This window comes from Pseudopipra pipra, chromosome 7 (genome assembly GCF_036250125.1).
Source record: "Pseudopipra pipra isolate bDixPip1 chromosome 7, bDixPip1.hap1, whole genome shotgun sequence".
In the NCBI taxonomy this organism is placed as follows: Eukaryota; Metazoa; Chordata; class Aves; order Passeriformes; family Pipridae; genus Pseudopipra; species Pseudopipra pipra.
The window spans coordinates 10,580,151-10,598,834 of NC_087555.1; the positions used below are offsets into that span (position 1 = coordinate 10,580,151).

An 18,684-nucleotide genomic window follows, 5' to 3' on the forward strand; every position below is an offset into this window, starting at 1 on the left:
GGTAATGTAAAGCAAGGTGAAAATCATCCACATTAAGGCTCAAAAGCAGCTATAACTAACTTGTAAAAGCTGGCCTCCAGCTGCAGTGCTACAGGCCCTGTACACAGAAAATGCTTTCCCTCTCTGCCTCACCATGCCACCTACTATGGCTCTCAAGGGTTTGCTTTTCCCCCCAGCATGCAGCTTATGTGCAAAAGCAGGGTAATCAAATCTTACTCACTTCACTTCTTGAAGCAACTGCTCGATGGAGAGGAGTCAGCCACATATTGTCCTTGGCATTAACACGAGCGCCTGCAAATAAACAGCAGAGGTTACATCCACGCCTTGGGTGCCACACCAAAAGCCTTGCCCAACTGCTTCCTAGTAACAAGAGTTGAGCTGCATGTGGCACTCTCAGTGTTCCCCAGGACTCTCCTGGCACCCTGTTCACCTTGGAAATGCATTTCCAGATGTCTGATAGATAGGAGCTGAAGTGTGATTTGGAAAGAAAGGAAATGGATAGGCAGGACTACTTTTACGAATTGCTTTGTTTACAGGACACTAAAGAAGCGAGATTTGTTGCAAGGAGTTATGTATGTATATGTGTGCCTACATATACACATTTTCTTAGATCTACTGATAAAAAGTGAAAGAGAGCAGCCCTTTGCTTAGAGCACTGCTGCTGTGTGAAGATAGAAGGAAGGGAACTAACCTGAACCACCTCTTGCCTTCAGCTGCATCAGACAGAACACTAAAAAATGACCACTCCCCTGCTTCGCAAATCGTGCTGGGATCAAGAAAACACGATCAGGAAATGCTCAGGCTGGGGACAAAACCGGGCACTTATTACATCAGGTTCTGTGAGTGTCACTCAGAAAACATCAGAAGGCAAGGGATGAAGGAGACCACCTGTTTGCCTTCTGTGCAGTTCAGTGCTAATAGGCACCCTGAGAAAGGCAGCTGTACAAGAGGATGGGTTTGGGCTGGCTTGCCAGAGAAAAAGGATAAAGGAATCATATTTAACTACAGTGGTTCTGGCTGCCTGTAGACCAAAGGGAGTTAAAAAAAAAAAAAAAAAAAGAATCCTCTACCTTTGTGTAATAAAGCAGATTTGTTTGCAGGAAATATTAAAGCTATTCACTGATGTGACATCGCAGAAAGGAAATTCACTGATCAGGACTAGAGAAACTAATTTTAAAAATTTTTTAAATTTTAAAATATTGTACCTTTCAGGTCTGCAGGTAGCAGCACTATTCTGAGAACAGTAGCACATGCAGAAAAAAAAACCATAGAGAAGCACAAGTGTCATGCACATAGCCTGGATGAGCCTCTGAACTTCATGAACAAAGAGATTCTTAAACTTCATTTTGAACCATAACTTAAATGTGTACAAAAGCCTGTAATTAATAAATCCCACTCTCTGAATCAGAATCACTTTCTGAGAGTTGATTCTCAGGGATATTAAGATGCTTGACTTTGAATCACAGTGTTTATTGGGAATTGTGCTAGATAATCAGAGAAGAAACAAGTTCTTGCATATTTCCACAAGTCAGGATGCAGTTTTTTGGCTGCAAGAAAGAGAAAGCCACTTTCATAAGTATTGCAACAATTAGAGGCAATCCTCCAAACTCACCTCAGAACCTGGTGGTACAACTTGCCCCCTGGGAAAACACCCTTTAGAAAAGACAGCAGTTTCAAAGGGTTTTCTAATAAATCTGTCTAAGCAAGGAAGCTATTAGCTTATTTTATCTTCCCGAGAAGGTCATTACAGTTAATACACATTAGTATCCTGCCTTTTTCCTGCACTAGAGATATGTGAGGCAACAACCTTCTCCACTATCAGGAAGCTGACACCTGCCTTCAAGGCACCTTTGATTATCCTGACTTGGTCTGGTAGGGGTCTTGGGGATGCAAACTGCCTAGATGAATTCCTAGTGATTGCCACCAAATACCTCTTTTTGGGGTTAGAAATTTATTTTGTATTTGCCTTGGGGTTTTGCCTCATGTTCTTAATGAGGGTTTCTTTTGCTTTACTTCTACTGATTCACTAATTCCTAGCAGCAGATGGTTGCAAATCAGAAAGGCTTATGTGTGGAGTAGCAAAGCGTGACAAATATATTATTCCTCAGTATTCAACAACTCCAGCAGCACTGGTATGAAGATGATTAGAAAACTTAGCAAAGTGTCTCCATCAGTAGTTATTCATGCCCTTCACTGATCCACTTACCCTTTGAGAAACTGAAATAGTTGCCAAGAAAGCAGCTAAAGAAAATAATAAAAGGAAAACAATACCAGTATAAATAAAATAACACCCACCATGCTATCAGCCTTTTCTTTCTCAGCTGTTTCTTTACCTCTCTGTGCCTCTTTACGTGAAACAGTGAAATTGCTCTTATGTATCCAATTCAATGCATCAGTTGAATATGTTTCTGATTTCTGTTTTTAAGGAGCTACACAATTCAGCTGTTGCCTGTTACAGGAGCTGCTGTTGTCCATTTAGTGAGGTTGCACATTTCCTGAAGAGACGTTTCAAAACATTTCTCCCTGGCCTGCCCATTTCCTTCACCAAAATTCAGCTTTTGGGTTCCCAGCAGTTCCTTCCAGTCAATGGTTAATAACAATGAAAATTTCACCAACACTGATGCACTCCTTTGGGGAGATCAAGCAGAAGTACCCAGTGAACAATGCTCATGTTTTCAAGGGTGTCCTGTACACTCCAGGAACTTGAGCATTCATCCTGTGACAGTCCAGGGGCAGCTCTTTGAAAGCACTGAGTAAAGTGCCCTAGAACATGCTGATGCACCTACAATGAGCTCTGTACAAAAACCAGAAGCTTAAATTTTCAAGTCTATCCCACGACACTTCCTCAAAGTCACTCAGAGATTGAGTGTCCCTCTCTTTACTCTGGACCAAGTACCTTAACAATATTTCAATGCACTTCCTACAGTACTTTGTGAATTAATCTGTGTGTTTATAAGCACAAAGAGGGCTGATATACACTTGGTGTATATTGTGTCCTTCATAGTACAATCCTCCTTGGAAATATAAGTTGCTTTAAAGATTTCACTTAAAATCCTTTCAGGTAGCCACAGCACCCATAACATATCCACTTTACAAAAACTCTTCAGAGAAAACCCTTTTCTCAGCCCCATCTTCTGCACTTTGCTGTTGGGAGGGCTCGTACCCCTGAGCCTGAAGGAAAGACTTAGCTGTAGGGATTTGCCCTGGGAGGCTGAAGTAGACACCATAACATATAATGTTACCAATAAAATCAAAAGAGAGGAAACTTTCTGTGTTCCACTTTTCTTTAATAGACCTGGTTTGTAATCTTTGCTATCTTTCACTCTCAAATTTTTCTGCCAAAAGAGAAAATAAATCTGAAATTGCCTTCTGATTCTTATGAGATCTGAAATAATTCGACGCTGGCTTTCAGGACTAAAGTCAACATCTCTTTACCATAACCAAAGTACAATTTTCCATGCAGCACATCTGCCAAATCCACATGTCTCTAATAAACCTAGAGTCCACAGTCTAAATCTCCAAAATTAGGGATGGTCAATGAAGGAAGAAAACTCTACTCTTTAACCTATTAATGTCATCATTTACATGCACCTTTCCAACTCCTGCTATGAGACACAGCAATAGGCCCTCACAAATGTAAGGATAGCTGCCATAACTTCTTGCCAAGAAGCTCAGAGCTTTCAGGATTAGTAAGGCATGGTAATATTCCCAAGATGGCAAGTGCCTTGGTAGGTAACAAGGGGTGAGGAACTGAGCTCAACCATTAGTTCCCCAGGCACCAGCTCAAAGCCCAGGATGAGGGGAGGCCCCGGCATAGATGAGAATGGAGCTTGGGTTTGCCCAGACAGTTGTTCTTGCACATCCATGACTGTGTCATCATACAGAGCTTCATTTATGTGAGATGATTACCCTGGTCCTTCTCCTTTTTGACAGAAAGGAGGTGAAGAAGTGCTCAAAGCTCCCTGCTTTCATGTAGCCTGGAAAAACAAAATGACAGCACATTTCCCAAGTTTGAACCATATGATTATGGATCAGACCTTTGGGCTGCTGTAAATCTATCTGCCTCTGACATTTAATGGGCTGGGGTGATTCACACCAGTTGAGGGATCTGGCACTCTATCTGCTGTATCAGTTCCAAACAGATTCCATTTCAGTGGCTACCTAGAAAGCCATTTCTGGTCTGTCTCCAACAACCTGAGCAGAAATTTTATTCATTAGACACCACATTTATTTGTGCTGCCACCAGTTCGTGGGCTACAAATATCAGAACATGCATATTTCATTTCATTTCTCTCCTGAGCCCTGTGCAAAATGCAATACATTGATACTCCTCCTAGTTTCTGCTCATGCTGAGACTATTGCTTGACAACAGCAAGCATTTTTGCACTTTCCCTCTGTGAAAACACCATCTCATTTTAAGTCAGACAAGAAGGTTTTTCTGCTTATGTAACTAAATTTGATGTTCAGATTAATCTTTTATAATATGCTTTTACTAATACAGTTTACTGAATGAAGAGGTGAAGCAAAGGAAGATGCTGCAGTTGTCTTTGTAGCCTAGTTCATGAAGAGATCACAGTCACAAAGAGATGTTTATAACAACTCAACCTGTTCATCCAAACCTCAGAAACCTCCAAACTTGCTCTTGGATACAAGTATTCATGATCATCAAATAATGGAACATCAGATATTAAAGAGCAATGAACAGGTAGAATATGCAACACAAAATTAATTTTGATTCATGCTGAGCTAATTGGGAAAGATCCACACAGTTCCTGCAGACTGAACACCAGCACAGTCCCACTGACACAAAGTTCAGTTTTTAAAAGCCCACATTATAAGTTTTTCACATTCAGATATATAAAAAAACCCCAAGATATATCACCTACATTTTATGCTGTTGACCAGACAAACCTTACAGCCCTGGGATGACATTTTGGCTGTCAGGTGCTGGAACTAAGTGTCCCAGAAGAACACTAGAAAGCCTCCTTCCCTTCTTAGGAATGTGATCAAAACCAACAATGTTCACCTGGACATTTCTGGATGCTATTTGGAATCAAGGGACAAATGGGCAAAACAGCTTCCCCTATCTCTTTATGAGGATGTTGCCTGTGCTGCTACTTGCAAAACTTTTTCTTTTTTTCCAAAAGGACATTACTTGTTCAATCTTCTCACACCACAACGGGACAGGAGTATGAGACAAACAATACACGCTGCAAGAACATATGTACAGATGAAGCTTATTAACTCTTACCTCCCAATGTAGAAAATCATGTTTGCATTTAGCACATTGAAAACCCACCCAAGCATAACCTGTCAGTGGAGCAATGTTCTTTCCAACTATTTTGCAGGCATCAGGGTTATAGCAGAAAAGTCTGATGGATGATGCATGTCCAACCAGTTACCTCCATTAAGCAATTAGGCAAACCAAAAATTCCCCCACAATGAACAGAGGAAACACATAGCTACAGCAAACTGAATTCTCATTTTCTGCCTTCTCCAGGTGTGGTTAGACTGGTAAACCAAAGATACATGTTTGTGTGGTGTGCATGCACCCATCAACAGCCTGATTTAACTTTGAAATTGGCTGGTGCTCTAAGCAGGGGCCTGGATCAGGTCATCTCTAGAAATCCTGTCCAGCCTGAATTATTCTAGGACTCAAGGTTGGAAATTAGAAGGTGCCTTGCAGTCACAGGACTGATAATTCTGAAATAACTTTAAAAAAAATACACAACTAATTTGAAGAGGCAGACCAATAATTTGTGAAACCAATTATATAGCAGGGTTGCTTGCAAGGGGTTAGACATTTGTACCATAAGGTTCCTTTCAATCCCAAATTCTTAAACCACATAAGCTTTATTCTTACAGTTCTCCAGTTTAGAAAAACACTGCCTTTGAAATTTGCAAACACATCCAGGAGTTTGCCATGAATTATGTGCACTTCTTGAGAGATGTCTGCTTTATGCTTTGTTCTGACATATTTTGATCATGTTTTTTGCCACTACAACAGTTGGAAAACGTGTTTTGATTTGTTGTTGTTGTTGTTGTTCAGATACATCCTACTGCACAGTTTCTAACATCCAAATAAACTTCCTGACTATTGGAATCATATTTCTAATGTAAATACCACTTAAAATTCATTTAAGCTAACTTATAACTTTTTTTCTATTATTCCATAATAATTTTTGCTTAACAGGAATTCTTGGCTTGTACTCCAGGATGTGAATCCACGTTTCAAATACGTACTTCAGCAAGTTTCTGAAGCAAAAATACTGTCAGTTTGAATGCTTTAAAAGTTGTTAAAAACTAGTTACTTTGTTTATTAATTGTGCTCAGTCACTGTGCACATTTTATAATTGTATCACTAAATTGAAATATATTTTCTAAGCCTGAAACATATGCAACCAACTCCATGAAACTCAGAATACATAGGCACTGCCCAAAATTCACTTTCATATGCTTTGCTGGGTATTCTTTGTAGCTTTAAAATTAGCTATTTTACCAGTTAATAACAGTGAGGGTCACTCCCTTACCTGACAAAATGAGAAGCTCAATGATGTCTGCATCCCCCAGGAATGACGCCACATGAAGAGGAGTTCGTTTCTCGGCATCCTACAAAACCACAAATAAGTGCAAACATTCATGTTAAAGAGCAATGCATTTGTACGTATTTATCTGCTGTGTGCATTTCTATTCACAATTAGAAATGCAATCTCACTGAAAGAACAAAATTCAAGATCTCAGCAACACATTTCCTCCCAATAATCCTCAGCTTTTTTTTTATCACTTGTTTCCATCACACCTTGCAGAGACACTGTCTTTACTCTGACAGCCTGTTTACAGGTAGATCAAATCAAATCTAAAATGAGGAAAAGGCATCATCCGTGGGTCTCTTTCCCACTCTTAAGTATCACAGCAACATAACTGAGATGCCTCTGGATATCAGACTTTGTAATGCAGTTTGCACCAACAATACAACAAGACACAGAGAGTCTTCAGAACGATAATTTGGGAGAATGGTTTGGAACCACACCCAAGGTCATGATGTAATCCTCTTAGTCTCTAAAGGTCCTTGTATACCATTTAGCCTGGTTATCTACACAGCAGCCCAAAATGGGCACGTGCACCTTGATCCTTTAAATATAAAAGAAGAAAATACTACCAGTCAAATCTGTATCTTTACACCTAGAAGAACTGCTAATTATCATATATATAACTTCTGAAATACCTCTACTTTTATTTGATTTCTGTAATTTTGCACATTAAGGAGTCCATTTTCAAGATTTTCTTTTCTAACTTCAAGGGGTATAAACACAGTGTTTAAAAAACCCCCTTTCTTTTATTGCTTTGTTCAGATGATTGCAGAACATAGGTCTTCAAAAGAAACTGCTAAAACATTATAATATGGGCAACAACAATCACAAGAACTGCTAATACTGCTCATTGTGATATTTCATCCCTGTTTCCAGTCCTAAATGAATTTCATTTTGGTTTCTTAACCACAAAAATAAGTTCTAAGGGACCTTATCAATGAAACTTATTGCAACTTATTAGCATTAAATATTGTAAACTGGTAACAAATTCAACACTTCCTGCAAACAATACCAACAGAGAAACCCTACCAGTGTCCCTGAAGCAGATCTCTGAGCCTGTCATATAAAATATCACTTTTACCATGACCAAGAAGTCAACCACCATAAGTTATTTTGTAATACCTTTGAAGTATGCTAAAAACGTGGACAAATCAGTGCAGCAGAAGCATTTGTCATTTGAATGTTGAATATAATTTTCCAACACTGAAAGGCACAGAGCCACTGATCAACCAGAATAATTTAATTTTTATGGTTTTTTAAATATATATAGTGCATATAGTCTGCAAAGTCTGCTCCACTGCGTTTTGATCTTTCATATTGGGCATGCACATAAAACACTCAGAAGACAGATTACATAAAACCCAGGCTGTCACAGGTCAGAGAGGAAGGTGTCTTGCAGAACTTCACCTCCTCACATGATAGGTAAATTAAAAGAACGTTAAGCAGTGTCCATCCAGCAGAGTCCTCTCAGGAACCAAAATAACAAGCTGGATTCTCTCACATGCTCAGTTCCTAACTCCTAATCCACCACAAAACAGCTCTCACAGGTACAAGTGCATATGAGACTTTCCACAAATATTCTGTCCTATGGCAAAAAATATGCTAAGACTGATCAAACTTATACAAAACCAGAATCAGTTTTATTTGGGTTTTTAGTTTGCTCATTTCAATGCACGGAGCTCTCTTTATACAATGCAGTATTTGTAGCAGCCATCGTACCTGTCAGTGACAAATTCTGTGACAGCTTCTTGCAACACAGCCAACTTTGGCAACAGTCAAATGCTAATGATACAAGACCAAGCAATTTTCTGTATCAAGGAACCAAGGCTACCCAGTGCTTTACTGATTATAAAGATATTATGTAGTAAATTGTAAATCTGATGGGAATTTGATAACAGAGATGAAAGGACATTAAAGAGAAAACTAAAATTTTTATCCTTCCTGTAACAGGAATAATACTGTAAGTTTTCTCAGCTTTCACTTTTTAAAATCAATGCAAAGTCCTATCATATTAAACAAGAATCAAGTTTCCAGGGAAAGTTGGGTTTAGTCATGAAACTGAATTTAAGCTTCATTTCTCCAAGAGGAAAAAAAACCTAAAACTTCTCTGTTTCTCACAACCAGGCACAAATCAGAGTTCACTTTCACAGAGAGCCCTACAGGAAACATTTTCTGGAGTTTGGCAGGGAGAAGCCCACACACTACACCCGCAGACAAGCATGCAGTTGAGAAATTCAATTGAGGAACATCCTCAAGTTCCTGTTTAGACTCTGCACAGGACTGATACAGAAACAGAGGAACTGAGGCATCTCCCCAACTGTCCAACCACACTCACTGCATCCTCCTCAAAGCTGTGTACCACTGCAGCCAGACTCACATCACCCACTGCCTTTCCATCTGGCCCATGCCCTGACATCTTTTCAGCTACAGACATATTTGTCACATGATGGTGGGAGCAGGAGCACAAAAGTAAATCAGTAATGATGTAAAGACTGAAGGCTACAAACAGAGGGAGAGGACTAAAATCTGTCCTTTCAGGAAAAGGCTTGGCAGAACCTCAAACCTCAACATACATTATCAAGGCAAGGAAAGTAAGTGGAAGGGGGAGAGATGATAACAGGGTTACAAACAGCATTAAGACGAATAATCAGACCTGCTTCAAGTACAGTTCTCAGAGGAACAAAAGGTCAGTAAGAGACAGTAGATAAGCTGTAAACAATGGCTAGAAAATCATGCTGAGATGAGATAAACACTCTTTCCAGTACCTAAAGGAGGCCTACAAGAGAGCTTGAAAGGGACTTTTTACAAGGGAGTGTGGTGATAGGACAAGGGGGAATAGCTTCAAAAGGAAAGAGGGCAGGTTTAGATTAGATACTGAGACTAAATTCTTGACTGTGAGGGTGGTGAGGTACTGGAACAGGCTGCCCAGAGAAAATGTGGATGCCTCAATCCCTGGAAGTATTCAAGGCCAGGTTGGATGAAGCTCTCAGCAGATGTCACTGTCCATGGCAGGGGGTTGGAACTAGATGATCTTTAAGATCACTTCCCACCCAAACCATCCTATGATTCTATGAAAACTGTTTTAGTAACCTATCTTAGTTCACAGACAAGATGATGCTGCATACTAACATTATCTGTATGCTTTTGTTTGTTTTAAGTACAGAGAAAAGAAATTAAGACTCTAACAAACAGGAAATCGGGGACAGAAGGCCTCAGCATGAAAAACACTCAACACATACTTAAACTGTTCAAGTGATCACAGTGACACTGATAAGACCCTTCACAGGCTTAAAGTTAGACTAGTCCTTAAGTGCTTTATTGGATCAGAGCCTTGAGGTACACAAAGATTAGAACGGTGAACTGAATGAATCATATCAGCACATGTAACATATGCAGGCACATTAAGAAAAGGGCCTACATTTCCTCCTCAACACAGCCTACATCTCAAAGGAGAATTTTGAGATCAACTGCAGCTGCTCAGATCAGGTGATGCTTAAGACAGAGTTCCTTACTATTAACATGTAAGTGCAACTGTTGCAGAAAATAAATGTATGTATCCTTCCTTTGTCACCAAACTGACTGGGCAGCTAACAGGAATAGCTGGAATTTACAGAAGGACTGTAATGCACCCCAGAAACCAAGTTAATGAAGTCTTTGGATTCCCACCACCTCCTGCCAGAGATGTGCCTGGGTGGCAGAGTAAGGCATGTGAATGGCTACAACTTCCACCGATAAAGTCTAACCAGAATAATAACAGAAAACAAACTTCCTGCTCATTCCCTCCATTTACAGTTGTTACATCTGAGTACACCTAAATTTAAATAGCACAACCATTAAAAACCCAAACATTTAGATACAACTTGACTTCAGGAATATTCAATATTGGCAACTGTTAGGAACTACTGAAGAGGCTAAAAGCATATGAGCACCTACTTCGTGGGCTATTTACAACCATTCCAAGCCAAAAGCTGATGGTGTACCAAGAAAATATCTGCTGCTTCAAGGATTTTTTTCCACTCATACATTCTTTTACTAAAGGCTGTAATTCACAGAGCAAATGGAAGTGTTTAACTGTGAGCATCAGCTGAAGGGGAAAGTCAAGCTGTGTAACTTATGTCTCGCGCTCTTTCTTCTGCTTGGTAATAATCAAGTTAAGGAATTCCTATCTGAAAATGCAGATCCTGGTTCCATCACCTCTTATCCTCACAGTCTTCAGTTTGGCCTCAGAAACAAATATTTTTCTGGACTGGGTCTTTAGTTGCCCATGAGGTAGAAAAAGCAAATACTTTGATCTCCTAGAGACAAGAAAAATTATCTGCTCTTTTTCCCCACATTTAACACTTGCCTTCTGTAAGGCTGACGGCAGCTTTCATGGGAGAAAAAGAAAATTTTAACAACTAATTACTAATTCTATATTGAGACCGTAGGAACTGTTATCCTAATGAATGGAAATATTCTAATGTTTATGAATATTCAATGTAAGACTCAAAAGATAGACTTAAATAACTCCTCCATTTTTACAAACACAGTATTAACTTTTGGGGGAGCTGGGGGGAAAGGCTGAAGGCATGGGAACGTAAATGGATGGGAAAAGATTTAGAAAATTCAAATATTTCAGGCTGATATTGCTGCCTTGCAAGAAAATAATGCAGCTACAGCCAAACCCTGCCACGAGACTTTGATGGCCTATACATCCTTAGGGGTCTCTAACATTCTGGGGACACTGACAACATGAGTCACCAGCACAGATATATATAACGTAGTAACCACTAGTATACTAACATGCTGTTGCAAAGCAACCCAGAAGATTTCAGACTCTCAGGCTCTCCAGCAGAATCTTTTTCACAGTTCAAAAATTTTCTGTACAAAACGTAAAGAAAAAAATTCTAAAACAAAAAAAAAATTAAGTCATGCTAGTTACCTTGCATTGCAAACATCAATGTAATTTCATATTCAATTTCCTTACATAATTGAGAACTGTTCATAATATCTGTAGAAAAAATTGTTCCTATCACTTCCCACTTGAAGAAACAGCATATCAAACAGCACTACTAGAGGCTAAATACCACTGGAAACACAGCTATTACCTAGCACCAAACTGCCATACTGTGTCAAAGCAGAAGCCTTTCCAACTTCTTGACTAAATCCTCCAGAAGACTTTCCAGCACAGCATAACTACATCTTAAAGAGGAGCATTTAATTCCAGCATAGCTTTATTCTCCTGCAAGGCTCCACAGCGCTAAAAAGAAAATCATGATTCCTTGGATGAGAGCAGAGATGAGGGTCTGGTATCCCAAGGTAACTGAAATACCACATTACAGTCTCTCTTAAGTCCCAAGTCAAACGTGTCACTCTAAACTGAATGACAAGCTGGTCTTCACTTCAGCTATCCCAAGCATGCAAAGCCTTTCAGACTCACAATCCTAAACATCTGTGCACTTCTACCCTCAAGCACTTATACCACCTCCAAAAATATGCTTAGCAATATTACAGAAATATATATATATAAATTTTTTGTGTGTGTGAAGACCTGGATGAAGCCTGAATCCTCCTGACAAAGGCAGTCCTGCAAATCTGTGCCTTACCAAGCAGAAAAATGTGTAAAAGAAGTAATAAACAGCATACATACATACATGTCTCTCCACAGTGAGATCCTTCTTGCCCTCCTTATCCCATAATAAACATTCACACAATTATCTCTTGATGCTGATGAGCAGCAAGAAGCATCTGCAGCTTCTCCAGCTGGCAGAGCGTCGAGCAAAGAGGCTGCAAGGATCAAGCCCAAAGGGCCATACCAGCAACTGTGCCCCAGCAGCAGAAACAGAAGCACCTATGTTGTGGGAAAGCAAATGTTGCCTTCAACAGCCTCACTGGTGGAGTGAGGTAGCAGACCAGTTACTTTCCCAAAAAGTAAGAGACATCGAAGTTTTAAATATATTTTGGGTTTTTAGGGTTCTATCCAAGAGAAAACGCAGGATTAGGGGATAAAAAAATAAAAACAGAGGGAATTAAATGTCTGGTTTGGCTTGCAAACATCACATTACTTATAGAGAAGAATACTGGAAGGGGTTTTGACTTTTTTTGTTTGGCTTTAGATATTTTGAGGGGAAACTGGAAGACTAAGATGAAAATGGAAATTTCACAGGAAGATTTCAGTTTATAACATCACATATAAGAACTGGACTTTGCAGATGTAGGGTGCTGCACAGCTGCATGTATTACAAATCCCAGATAACAAGGGGTTACAACTGGATCCAGAGTAGTCCCTGGATTCTAGGAGTCATTCTCTCCCACTCTTCCCAAAGTAAAAATAGCACCCTAAAATATCCCCACCTACACACACAGAGCATGGTCACCCTACTATTTCTAAATGTACCAAACAGCAAATGTAGACAATGCCTACCTGAAACTAGTCTGGCAGTCTAGATAGTGCAACCAATATTGCAAATGTCCTGGGAAAACAGGCTGCTGAACACTGCCCACAGGCAGACCACATTTCCCAAGGAAACAGTGCACATTTGGTACCCCATGGTAGGGAAATGCTTACCGAGTATAACAGCTAAGGATAACAGTGTCCATGCCCTCAGGGTGCACATGCTCCCCCCAAAGCATAGCTGGGGACTGGAGAGGTCACAGTGACAATTATGGTGGCAGAATGAACTAAACCCACACTTGTAAGCCAAACAGTCACAGCTTTCACTGTGTTGCAACGTGGAATTCACAATTATAGCAGCATCCAGAATGTGGCCATTTCTATCAACATACACTTCCCAGCTTGGAAAGATAATAATTATTTTACCAGACAAAAAAAAAAAAAAAAAAAAGGAGTAACATGCTAAACTTCTGATTTCCTCCAAGATTTCCTCCAAACTCTTTCCTGAGATTAATTTTCTCTTAGGAAGTATGCACATACATTCCTAATTTTGTGGAGTTTCTCTATGCGCTTTTTGTTCTATCTTCCAAATACTTCTCTTGCTGCAGATTCCAAAAAAACAATTTTTAAAACTCCAGAAATTCCCAGAGCTTGCTACAAACCAGCCTTTTATTTTGTATCCCTGTCCTACCTATATTTAAACTATTCCAATGTTAATAGAGCCAACCAAAATGATCAACAAAGGACAAATCGCTGCCAAACAGTGTCAGAGTTTCCTCTCACGTGAGCAACCAAACACTAACATGGAAGTAATTAAAAACACCCTTAAAATAGAAACATAAGCACGCAATGCAAATTGCCAGCTCACAGCACAAGGGAGGGAAATCTTTTGGTCTTTCTTTAGTGATATTTTAAGCAATTAACACTTGTCTGCAGTCACTATTCAGAGCACAATCTTCACGTTTCACATTGACCAGTATTTTTCTAATTACTCAAAAGAAAAGGTTTGTGTTTTGCTCCTGACAAAATAGCTGTTCAGGCAAAGCATTCTTGGATGGATTTTGAGTATTGTAAATAGTGTTCTGGGCAGACCATTCAAGTTCAATGACTTTTTTTATTAAGTACCATGGTACTCATCTGCAAAATATGTATTCCTCATCTATATCACACCTGACAGCTGAGAGCATCTCCCTGGCAACCATCACTACACACTTGCAGCCAAAGGATAGAAAAACATTTGAGAAGCAGGCAATAATCTTGTGCAGGAAATGCTATTTTAAAAAACAACATGAAATGCAGAGGAACTAGGACATTCACCTAGCTTGTTGTGGGGTTTTTGTTTAGTTAGTTTGGGGCTTTTTGTTTGTTTTTTTTAGACCAACAGCAAAAACAAATAAAGAAGAAACTCAAGGGAAATTATTCTTTAACAAAGCACTTTTAGGAACTTTTAACAAAACGACCAGGTACTGATAATCACAGGGAAAGCCTAATGTCAAGGTCTTGGATCAGATTCCCAATTTAAAACAGAAGCAAGTCTTTCTGCTCTTGACAGCAAATAGAGTGGAGCCCCAGTCAACCAGATCTGTAGGATCATTTCTCCAGTTCCTTTCAGCAGCTCCAAACCAACAGGTTAGACCCACTACCTGCAAAAGTTTCAGTGCCAAGACTAAACCAGACCAAGTGCTGGTGTTAGCTATAAATAAACTGAAGACTTTATGTCAGAGAAAGACATGAAGGAAAGGAGGGTTGATTCAAAAGTCCAGGAAACACCTGGAAATCATCATTCTGCTTCTGCTTTATATTCTCACCACTTTCAGAGGCTACAGATTGTAGTCAGGACTGACAGGACTCTTACAGTATGGATTTAAGTCAAAATTGGAAAGGGGAAAAAAATATCCAAACTTCTGCAAAAAGACCAAGTTCAAATGGAGATATTTTCCTCCAATACCAAAGTACTTAAATATTACTACTTTACTGCTGCTTACCATTCTGGCTAGAGTAAGCCAATCTCCAGAACAGTAATTCCTCTGTGGCCAAATTATGGCCAAGGTTCTGCTTCCTTGCTCTCACTGCTGAGACCTATGTGAAGCTTTACTTCAAGCACAGTCAAATGCTGAATAACAGCTCCTGATCTGCAAAGGCTCTTCACAAAAGGAAACTCTACAGAGAGTAAAAATATGCAGCTTTCAGCTGTTTTCATTCATTTTCTCAGTCACAGAAAAAAGTGTCCCTGACTGACCTGCACATTTGGAATAATTACCATACAGTAAGAAAATTTAAAGTCAACTGTTGGAGACAATTATATTTCAGACGACTAATTAGGATTCCACTGAAGTCCCAAATTTCTTACTTCCAAATCATTTTCATTCTGTTATGTGTTAATTACTAAGGACATTTTTCATTGTAACAGCCCATAAGCACAGCCCTTATGTACCACAGGCACAAAACATGCCCAGTCACATACCAAGGCGTTGACATCCTCAGTTTTGTAGATCAACATCCGGATCTCTTCTGGATCACCACTGAAAATCGCTTGGACCAGTGGCGGCTGGAAAAACGAAACAGAAGAAGCAGCATTACAGGTTTGTTTATTTTCTGCTTAAGAGGAGAGCATCTTATTCCTGCTAACATTTACTAATGTTGCCTCCAGACATTTTATGATCCCAGCAACAAATCACCAAGAGTATCTCATCAGTAGGAACTATCAGTCTGCTTGAGGATAAACTGAAATCATGGCATATAATGAGTGTGTGTGTGTGTGTGCACAAACAGAGACCCCCATTAGAATGGCAACTTTTGTCAACAACATGCAATTAGCCCAGATGTTCTCCTTGGCATGTAAGGGGGAAACTAATTACATCAGATATTGCTGCATGTTTGCTGTTGGCACAGATTAATGGTCATGCAATACACATTTAGAAACAGAACATTATGCAGATAATGAGTTTCTGAGCAATTACTAAACATCTTGTGTTTTTTTTACTGAATAAATATGCAACAAGCACAGTTAATTTTAACCACCCAAGAAGCAAAATAATTATCTTATTGTTCCAAGTCTGTTATTATGCTATTATGGATCGGAATGCATAAATAAATATTGGGGCATACAGGAGAAACAATATGCCACACTCATTCCTCTGGCAGTGCTGGCGTCACCCAGCAGTGGGAGGGAGCTGCATATGCTCAACTGTCCCGTTGCACGTCCGGAGCTGGCAATTTCTGTCCTTCTGGCTACGTTTGTTCTGGACCCCCAGCAGCAAATATTTGAGTTATTAACCAAGCTGGCAAGACATGATCCGCTGAAGTAAAAGAATAAAAATCTTGCTGCTGGAGATCAGAAAAAGAAGGGGACAAATTACAAAGATCCCTGTTCCCTGGAGCAATTGCTGAAACAGGAGATGGCCCCACTTGCACCATGACCCCTCCTGAAGGCAGTGTGGGCACCCCCCAGTCACACTGCCCACCTCCAGGTTGTCTCATGGTCCTACTGGCAAAAACAGAGTTTGTGGTGCCATGCAATCACCAGAATCTAAAATAACCCTGCAAAATGGAAGCATGCCTGCCTACTTAAGCACATAAAACCACAACAGTTCTTGAGACTCTTCAGAATTTAACTCTCTTGTAAACAGGTTCTCTCAAAATTCACAAACAGGCTGAAAGAACAAAGAAAATACCATTTTCCCCCCTATCTTTTCACTGCAAAATTCATCAAGTTCAAATGTGGAAAATACATTTCTAAGTTAATGATGTCTATTTTAAGACATATTAATCCCTTATGTCCTTGAGAAACAGTCACACTGGAATTTAATTCTTGCCACTCCTCCAATGGAAAAAGGACTAAAGCAGCATCTCTTATCACAACTGTCTGCAGTCTTATGGATTGTTGTGGGTGTTTGAAAAAGAAAAAAGAAAAAAAATAGCATTTCACTTGACCCATTTAGCATGTTTCCTTCCCAGCCCATGTCAAAATGGCCAGAGAGACTATTGCCCACTGAAGGATGCTCAGTCTGTTCCCTTCTCTCCTAATACTAACAGCTATGAAGAATCAGTGAATGTTTATGAAATCACAATGCTCACACCAAAATATTTTCATTTCATGTACATTTATAATAATATTTAAATTAAAAAAAAATAAGAGGAAAGCAGAGAACTCCTCAATTTCAAGCTGAATGGCAACACAACCCACTGGCCAAGCAACAAATATCCCCAGCAGCAGCTTGGATTAGTCTCTGAACTCATTTGCAGGGATGCCCAGCACTAAACAAAAGATATCAGCCAGGCTCTGATGGCATTTCAGCTGAGACCTCAGACATAGGTAAGAGAAAAAAGAGGGAAAAAAACTCAGATCTATTGGATTTTAAAAAAAAAAAGTTCAAATGCTGTTACGAGTGACATTTTTCTTTTAAAAGGGCAAGAGTAAAGTACTGTTCATTGTTACATTAAAAAAGAGAGGAAGATCTACAATAATACACTTTGACCCGTTATCCCTCTGCCAGAAATCTGAATCAGAGGCTTGGCTTTACAGGAAATGCTTGACCTTTTTAATTAGTACCAGCTACTTAACACAGAAAGCACATTGATAATAACACTGTGTTCTTTAGACTTGTAAAATTTTGATAAGATCCTCATCTCAATCTATGTCCACCACACCATGGTCATATCTACCTGCAGTTCCTTATATCAAACCCCAGTATTTATTGTGCCTCTGAAGCAGGTTATAAGTCTCACACAACTGCTACACATAATCTTTGCTGACAGGAGAAAGTTGCCATATACCCATTACAAAGGTCTTAGTCCTTCAGCCCATTTTCCCCATAATTTACCTTATAAATTAATTACAATAGAATATTTCACTGCTAATTGTAACAGCAAGAGACAGAGACAATGGGGAACTATCAGAGCCTGCAATTGGAAAGGATAGATAAAACCAGTACAGGTTAATAATCATCTTGAGTCACTGCTGTGCAGCCTCCAACTGGCCATTTTCCTAATCTACTACATCATTATTCCACTTCATTTTCCAAGGTATTAGTTTTGAAGGGAGACACATTATTGTCAAGGAAATTTTATTACATATTAAGACATGTTTCGAGGTAAGATGCTCGGTCAAGTATAATGCCCTGTTTGGGAAAAATATGTCAGAAGCCTGTTGCAGTGTTTTTGCTGCAATATGAGGTCAGAGCTGAGAACCTGCATCCACATCCATCAGCACAATGGAAAAAGTATTGCTCTGTTCAGCAGCTGACAGTGATGGGATGGACCTTGTGCAGTTACACACACATAGGTGATGGACGTCCAATGACCTGAACAGATTACTTCTTTGATCTTCACTGATTACCATAGTCATGCATGAATGACTTCAACTAACTTCTTTTTTTTTTTCTTTTTTTCTAATTCCTGAAGGGTAGATAATGACCCTTCCTTATTATCAAAGAAAGATAAAGTATATTTTTGGAAATAATTTCTAAAACCTGTGACACTACTAATGAGTTATTTCGTTTACAGAAACATTTTGCTTTAAAATTCTTCAAATTCAGAAGTTCTTAAATACTCATAATGAATTAAAAAGCACAAGCACAGAGCAGGTTATATAAAACTATTATTAGAATTAAGCAAGGGTGCAGGGTTTTGGAATGATGAACAACTGTTTCATCATCTCAGCTCTCTGGAGCTTCCAAATTCTTAAAGAGAGTTTCAGCTGGGAGTGTTCACATTTTTTTC

The 18,684-nt window shown here is 39.3% G+C and overlaps 1 protein-coding gene across 16 annotated transcripts in view; it reads right to left on the reverse strand.

Annotated features, from left to right (window-relative positions):
- The window catches only part of ANKRD44 (ankyrin repeat domain 44), a 137,201-nt gene that overhangs the window by 60,973 nt on the left and 57,544 nt on the right, over nucleotides 1-18,684 (reverse strand). For all 16 annotated transcript variants that reach the window (XM_064660518.1, XM_064660508.1, XM_064660506.1 and 13 more), the window contains exons 2-4: nucleotides 15,428-15,511; nucleotides 6,531-6,609; nucleotides 221-291 (exon numbers count right to left, since the gene is read on the reverse strand). In XM_064660518.1, the coding sequence (XP_064516588.1) occupies nucleotides 221-291; nucleotides 6,531-6,609; nucleotides 15,428-15,511 (234 nt within the window). The remainder of the gene's footprint in view (nucleotides 1-220; nucleotides 292-6,530; nucleotides 6,610-15,427; nucleotides 15,512-18,684) is intronic.